Source organism: Choristoneura fumiferana, chromosome 13 (genome assembly GCF_025370935.1).
Source record: "Choristoneura fumiferana chromosome 13, NRCan_CFum_1, whole genome shotgun sequence".
In the NCBI taxonomy this organism is placed as follows: domain Eukaryota; kingdom Metazoa; phylum Arthropoda; class Insecta; order Lepidoptera; family Tortricidae; genus Choristoneura; species Choristoneura fumiferana.
Window position 1 is genome coordinate 1,549,565 of NC_133484.1, and position 8,786 is coordinate 1,558,350.

General features: G+C 38.6%; 1 protein-coding gene across 1 annotated transcript; it reads left to right on the forward strand.

The window, feature by feature from the left end:
* Positions 1–2,407: 2,407 nt before the first annotated feature.
* LOC141434546 (uncharacterized) lies at positions 2,408–3,075 on the forward strand. Its single transcript, XM_074096969.1, has one exon. It carries the CDS (start codon positions 2,524–2,526, stop codon positions 3,073–3,075), a length of 552 nt encoding a protein of 183 aa, XP_073953070.1. The 5' UTR covers positions 2,408–2,523.
* Positions 3,076–8,786: the final 5,711 nt, after the last annotated feature.

Sequence of the window (8,786 nt, forward strand, 5' to 3'; positions counted from 1 at the left end):
AACGATTATCAACTATAGGGTGGTAGACCACATATTTGGCTGATGGTACATGAAGCGTTTCAACTGTTTAATAAAAAAAAAACATTATAACAAAAAATTGAACCGACTACAAAAAACCATGAAAATAATTTTCTGCGTGTCTGAAGTCAGTCGGTGCCTCAGCACGAGCCAGCAGGAGTGGACCTATAGTCATCTACCTCACCTACGCACTTTATATTGGGCTTCAATCACTCCTGCTGGCACGTGCTGTTTAATTATTTGTTATAATTTTTTTTCCACGCTTTTTAGTGTTAATAATCTAAGATACAATACTTTTATATCAACTGCTCATAACCTTTTACGAAAGACTGCTTTTTCGATGCAGAGACGTTCATTATTAAGGAGTGCTGGTGCTTCACCACCCGTTTGACCATATGCATTACGAGGAGCATAAATCGCTTAGCAACTGTGTCAAAGTAATTAAAATTCAACCTGTGGAATACTTGTTATTGAGTAGTAACTCCGATGGTCAACTGTGGTCTTCATCATCAGTTCCACTTCACCAAATGATGACTTTCAAGAGCAAATGCATGAGTTACTGCTAAATATATCCAAATTACCATAGGTGTCCCTACAATATTTGAAGAGTTCCCTCGATTTCCTTAAGATACGATCATCAGATCCTAATTTGCTGCTTATGGGACCTATTTGAAAGCATTCCTAGACGAACTAAAAAAAAAATTTCAAATCGGTTCATAAATGACGGAGTTCTGAGGTAACAAACATTAAAAAAAACATAGGTACAAACGAATTGATAACCTCCTCCTTTATTTTGAAGTCGGTTAAAAACATTTATTCCTCACAACACATATCTGGTGGCAAAACTGCTTAAGTCTATCGCAGTGTTAATGTGATTCGCGGATATACCTTAGTATCCTGCCAGCAATTAGCGGTTTCGGCAGCCGATCCTTTCAAGTGTTGCTCATAAATCACAAATGTCTGTCTGTCATACGGTAGGGTTCAGCGACCCCGTGAACCTGTCATGTCTTAAACAAGAGATAAGAAAACAAGACTGCTGAAGATTCCCCTATGCAAAGATTTCATCGAACACTACATTAAACTTGAATTTCATTAAAAACATATTTTTGAGGTGTATGACACTTCATTGAACTGAACACTGCATAGACTTAAGTTTATTTAAATCTAGAGTTTGCCCGCAGCTTCGCACGCGTAAACTATTCGATCTGGTAGTTATAATAATTGAAATTCCGGGGTTTTACAAAATTCCTCTGAGAATTCCCAAAATTAATATCAGTGTATTCATTGAGGTTGTGATAAGGAACTGTCTTAAATTGTCTTAAAAATGTCTTAAACCCAGTGGTTGAAATTTCAAGATTTTATCCCTATCCCGTGAGAATATCAGGATAAAAGTAACCTTTGAGTTATTTCAGAGGTCCAGGTACCTACATACCAAATTTCATGACTCTAAGCCCAGCGGTTGTTATTTCAAGATTTTATCCCTATCCCGTGAGAATATCGGGAGTTTTAATCCTGGTTATAAACTAACTTTTTTGCCAAATTTCATCCAAATGCGTCCAGCCGCTTTAGCGTGAAGGAGTAACTAACACACACACACACACACACAAACTTTCTTATTTATAATATTATTAGGACTATAAAGAAATTTCGCAATTTTGCAAAAAACCCCCTGGGCTGGGACCGAAAAAGGTGAATTTCAACTAAAATTCACCAGATATTTTCCAAAAATTACATCATGGGTCAAGCAGAGGGTCGTGGCTTCGATCCCAGGCTCGTACTTTAGAGTTTTTCGGAATTTATGTGCGAAATTGCTTTTGAATTTTACCGCAATCTTTGCGGTAAAGGAAATTACCAGCGAAGAACTAATGGTAGATGAGGTTCTCTATCCACACCGTCCCAGCAGTGGGACGTAAATAGGCCGAGATGATGGATGATGATACAATACAATACAATGACTCTTTATTGTAGACCAGAAATAGTAACCGGTCCAGAGAAAACAGGTACACAGAGAGAAAATTACAAGGTAAATTATAGGCCGCCTTATCGCTTAAGAGCGATCTCTTCCAGGCAGGGATGATGACTGATATCAGCATAAAAAAGATTCCACAAATACTCCATAATCTATGATCGATCAAATTCGATTACAGGTCAGTTACGATTAAAATTCATGAAATGCTGACAGGCATTCGTGCATTTTACGACCTTCTGTTACCGCAATCTAAAGTAAACCTTAAGCTACTTTAACTAAGGTTAACTTTAACTTAGTTTGTTTCAGGCTTTCGCTTACCCTTAGTCGGTACACCCGAAATGCACATGCGTCGTTTCGTAGCGAGCCTACGCCGTGGCAGGTCTACGATCAGACGGCGCTGGAACGCCGCTACGTCCGCGCGTAGACCCCCTACGGCCTCACGCGACAAACTTCGAAACTTTGATACTTTTCTATGACATTTTCGTGTGCTGTGATTTTTTTTTTGCTGACTTTTGGTGTGTAAAATATGCTGTAATATGGCTCCTTTAAGGATACCTTCGGGCGATTTCACTAATGACGTGAACGAGTTCGTTTTTTCAACACAGCATCCGAGTCATGAGAGGCACGGTCGCCACAGGAATCACACTCATCACCATACAAAAAATCATATAGTGGACATTCTATCTAACTCTATAATGGAAGTGATTAATACTAAATTTGTGCCGGAGAACAGTGTGTTACCTGACTTGGAACCTTTGTCTTCTCACATGGACTTGGATCGAAACCATCCGTTAAAAATGAACATAACTATGAATCGTTCTGATTTCGGTGTGATGAACGACGATGTTTTGTACCGTCACAATGGGATTATGACTGCAGTGTACTGTGCCGCGTATTTGCTCGTTTTCGTGGTGGGTCTGGTGGGGAACTGCTTTGTGATTGCCGTGGTGTACCGCTCGCCCCGCATGAGGACCGTTACGAACTTCTTTATAGTAAACCTGGCTGTGGCGGACATACTGGTGATCGTGTTCTGTTTACCGGCCACCCTGATGTCTAATATCTTTGTCCGTGAGTACTTTAGCGTTTAATTACTTTTTTATCTTTAAGGATTTGATATTTTTTGTTAATGAAAATAATTAAGGGGATTTTTTCGAAACAAAAATTTACCGATACTATTGCGAAAAAAGGTCTAATTTACGTGTCGCTGTTTTTTTGGTCGAGTAAAGTGTAATTTTTTTTGAACCGTGAAATAATCGTTAAGTTCTTGTTAAACTACGACACTAGGTATAATTTTTTACCGGATCAAAAAGACGCAGACTCTTATGAATCAATTCGAACCTAAAATTGATTGATTTATTTCTTTTTTCCCGTACATAATTAGCACTGCTAGATGAAAAAATATTCCTGGTACGAAACTAGTTTATTATTTTTTTTTTGTTATTAGTATTTTTTTTTAGCCACATATGCATTTTCGACCTAATCTGTTACACATTTTTGTGTATGTATGTACCTACATGGAAACAATTTTATTGTACAAAATTTCGAAATGTATAAATGAAAACTTTAGATACAATTAAATGCAAAAATATGTACCTATCTATCCCAACCACTCAAAAATATGTTACCATGGCCTTATTATGTCGGAATAAGAGTGTGTGGTACTTATTTTTGAAAAGTTAGATAAGTCCATATTTTTGTACTCGACTGTACTAAGAATAAAATGTTTCCTCGGGTAAGTAGCTCCAATTATGAAACCGGTTACGTAAATTTTGTGACTAAACAAATATGAATATTTCGGGCTTCATTTAATTTATTTGCTGAATGAAACGGAGCGGACATTAAAGACGAATATTTTAGGCCAATTATTTTCGTCAACTTTTAATGTATAATGATTGGTATAAATTTATTTATTCGTTAAGTATTCGACAAGGGGAATGATCAAAACATTTCTGGTAAGTAATCTTGGTATTTTGGGAACAAGGAATAATTAAACTGTTACCGTTTAAAATCGCCTTGGATTTTGATAATTTTGCTCCAAAAAAGAACAGAAATATTTGAAATGTAAACATTAGTTTAACTGCTGAATTGATTAGATTTATATTTGGTACTATCTTTTGGCCGCGGCTTCACCCGCGTGGAATTTGGTTACCTCGCGCTGTTCTCTCGAGTAATTGTGCATTTTTCCGGAATAAAAAGTAGCCTTTATCACTATCTGGCCCATAAACTATCTCTATGTCAAAAATTACGTCGATCCGTCGCTGCGTTTTGACGTGAAAGATGGACAAACATACAAACACACAAACACACACACTTTCGCTTTTATAATATTAAGTATGGATATGGAATATATTAGATTGCTGGATCTCTGTAATAGTAAATAGGCTATTTTTTATCTTGATATTCCCACTTGGATCGGGATGAACGCATATAAAATCCCAAAATATCATTAAAATACTGCGTTAACTTTATTTGAAAATATTTAAAATTTTAATTCCAATAAGCACTACTTGATTAGCTCGCGGATGCACTCATACAAAAGCCCACTTAACCATCAAAACGTAATTAAACTTGCCTAACTCAATTTCTCTAGCTCCCAGTTGATACCTGGTACTCATAATGCCTGATACTGTACTAATTTTGGGAAAATTCTTAGTTATAATTAGAGTTAACTGCACTCAGACATGTCAATTAAATATAGATACTAAATGTACAAGCGGCGGGAGCGTAGTGGTTTGACCCGGGCTTGCGTTCTGCGCCCCTCTGCACGAAAAATTTCTATGTGTATTATTTTTTACCTCTGAGTTTTCAGAAATTCATGTGCAAAATTACATTTGAAATTTAGCACGAGTTTTACGATGAAGGAAAACATCGTGAGGAAACCTGCACAAACCTGCGAACAATTCAATGGTGTGTGAAGTTCCCAATCTGCATACGACCTGCAAGCAAATTACAGCCCAAGCCTCTAATTCCGAGAGGTTATTTATACCTGTGTAAATAAAGACTACACGGTGTTATTATTGAAATCGGAATTTGGTAAAATTCCGGGAATTCAATTCATCAAAAACGGGCAATGTTAGTAAAGAACGGCAGTGTGGAGTAAATTTTTTCATAACCCAAAACTTGGCAGCCCGGTGCCCATTTATTTATTTGTCAATACTCATTCAAATTATTACCAAAACAAATATAACGAACTAAAAGAATTTCTTTGCTCACCCGCGACCTTATGATAGATAAGCTTATGCAAAATATGCGTGTTCATGCAGTTCCACCTCCACACTCACACCTTAAGAGCACTCCACTAGAACACACACACCCATCTATCACCACCACCACACTACTCTGATGCGTTTCGAACTCAATCAACCAACCTTTTCTTTTAGTTCATTGATATGGACCTCCGCAAAGTAACGCCTGATTCAATAATTTACAAAAAAAAAAAATTGCATTTAATAATAATAAAACTCTTTATTGCCATAGTATAAACAAGTGGATACAAAATACGCATATTATAATTAGGTACAAAATAGGTCTACACCTTGACAATGGGTGCGGGTCTCAGCAAATGCTGGCTTTAGTTTCCAGTGCTGGTTTTCAGCCCGAACCCTTTGGCAGGGGTGGCCGTAACTAATAATACTCGTAACATATTAAAAAGAAAAGTAATTAAAAGAGCGAAAAAAAAACAACAATAACAAAACACTGTGCAATCTATTTTAAATATGTGTGTGTGTGTGTGTGTCTGTAAGCATGCATTGAGTTCTACGTTCTTATCTAAATAAAATCTTAAATGTTTAATCAGTCATTTAGTTGTTATAGCATGACGCGACTGGTAAAGAATCAAGTTAAAATAAGTGGAAACAGCGGCGACGTTAAAGTGTTAAGAGAAAGGGAGATTGCAAGAAATACTTAGAGTTCTAGCGGATTGCAGAAATGGTTGACGCATATAAAAGACTCCGTATAAAGATATCACTAATGAATTGTACTGAGAGAGAGCATTTGAGAGTAACCATTGATATATTGTTTCTTTTTATTAGCTGAAAGTTTTCTCAACTACACACAGATACAAAAACAAAACACCAGTCCAAACATAAAAGTCATCATCATCATCTCAGCAGGACGTCCACTGTTGGACATAGGCCTCCCCCGCTGACCTCCAGTTGCTTCTGTTGACAGCGGCCTGCATCTACCCATCCATCTTGTTGGTGGACGTCCTACGCTGCGCTTGCCGCGCGTTCTCCACTCGAGAACTTTTCGGCCCCAACGGCCATCCGCTCTCCGTGCTATATGGCCCGCCCATTGCCACTTCAACGAGCTAATTCGCTTGGCTATGTCGGACATAAAAGTAAACATTTCATATCTTATATATGTGTGCGTTGCTGGTGCAAAAGGCCTCCTCTCAAACAACAGGAGCAAAACACATATTTCCCACGCGGGCCAGAGAAGGATTGGGAACTTCACACGCACGCATTGAATTTCTTCGCAGGTTTGTGCAGGTTTCTCACGATGTTTCCTTCACCGCAAAGCTCTGGTAAAATTTCAAATGTAATTCCGCACATGAATTCGAAAACTAGAGGGCAAGCCGGGGTTTGAAACCCACAGACCCTCTGTTTGAGCGGCGATAGGTCAAACCACTAGGCACCACGGCTTCTTCACATTACAGTAAACATTCATATTGCACTCGTATGTGTGCGATGCCTGTAGTGGAATAAGGGTCATGGCTCGCTGCTCAACATTGCTTAAAGGAGCAAAACACTGATATTATGCCGCAACCTACAGGACCGAGAAGAAAAAATTAAATTAAATACTTAAGCTCTCTCGCCGTATCACTAACGAACTCTGTTTAAGGGCACACACACAGAAAGCGTGCGCGGTCGGGTCGTGTCCCAGCCGCGTGAGCCGCGCGGCTGTTGTAATTCACACAGAGAGCGGGTCGGACCCGCGACGGGCCCGCGGCGGCTATCAATGTTGCCAGTTTAGTGACTTAGTCTAGCCTGTGGAATGGCAGCGCATATTTAAAATTTTACTGTCAAGCGGCGCGGCCATTTTGAAAAAATCTTTCTTGACTGCAGTGACAGCACGAATTAATTTCGCGATTCGCGAATTTTATTAAAATATCACCAATAAAAAACTACTTAATTTTATAGATAAGCCTTACAGTGATAGTTTAGCATAAAATTGCATATATATTAAATAACAATGAATGACCTTCAATTTCTGTGAACTTTATTATTCATTATCAAATATCTGATAACCAAATTTTTCTCAGTCATGTATTAAATAACTATAATTACATAAAACAATTACCTGTAGGAAACACTGATTTATTTCGTAAAATATTAATTTATTACGAAACAAAGCCCTTTTATAGTCTTTCAATATCAAATAATAGTATAATACGAGGTTTCCAAAATACCAGCGCACGGCAGCGGCCACACGTGAAAACTTGAGTAAACGATAAGAACGAAATTTCTTCCGTAGTGTTGTCGCGGCCGTTAATAATGCCATCCTTGTCTATTTATGAACGCATTCTGCAAGAATAAGCAAGCGAGATATAGGTCTACCAGTTTATATTTGTTAGTGAAATACGTCACCGCCAACGACCGGGAGGCGGTCGCTTGCCACTCAAGGGTTTTTGACAGCGTGCGGGAGCCGGTCGCCTGCAAACAAGGTGTGCCGGGACCCGGACGCTTGCCACTCCAAGGGCTGAAAGTGACGACTTTTGCTTAAATCTTAGCGACCGCAAAAAGTTTTGACGACAGAAATGGTTTAGGTATCTGGCCTTTTGGAGTACAAATTAAAACAGTTCTAGAACCAATAATAGATACGACATTTTTTGTCCAACTCGACACAGAATTATACAGTGCCGCGAGATATATGTGGAAAACGACAAACGCGCTTGCGCACCAAGATCAAACTTTATTTACTTACTTAATTAAATCCAATTTATGTATGATGGGCGATGGATGAAATTTTTAAAAGTGGCTGATTTTTTTTATAGACAGGAATAAGCTTATACTAGTCAATGGAAAAAATAACAGATTTTTCTGTAGTACCTACCAATTAATTAAAAAAATAAAATAAATAAATTTTATTCTCGCCTAAATGAACTAGCTACTGCGCATGAATACGGTTTTTAGGGTTCCGTAGCCAAATGGCAAAAACGGAACCCTTATAGTTTCGCCATGTCTGTCTGTCTGTCAGTCTGTCTGTCCGTCCGCGGCTTTGCTCAGCGACTGTCAATGCTTCAAAGCTGTAAGTTTACATAGATATACTTATTATGAAAAGTATTCCAACAAAATGGTACAATGAAAAATGAAGAAAAAATTTTTGGGTACCTCCCATAGAAAATAACCCTTACTTTAGTAAGGTTTTTTTTTCTCATCCAACCCTATAGTGTACGGGTCTTTTAATTAAAAGCATTAGGGTTACTAAGACGATTTTTCGATTCAGTATTTTTTTTTGCGAAATATTCAAATTTAAAGTAAACATTTCATTAAAAAACGAGTTTTAGGGGTTTTTAACTTAAGCTTTAGGGATAAATATTTTTGAGAGTTGGTAACACTGCGCTTGGCTCAAGTTGGCTCGCGCTGTTTGTGACGACGGGCGACGGGCGCGGGCCCGCGCACGACCCGCGCCCGCGCCCCGTTCTGTGTGAAGGCGTCCATATACCGCCATGCAAATACGCCCGTCGCGGCCCGCGCACGACCCGCGCCCGCTCTCTGTGTGTGTTGCCCTTTAAAACGAAAGTGCCTAACGCTTTGCAAAAAAAGCAGTTCTCCGAGTTTACCAGCTAAAGCTTTAT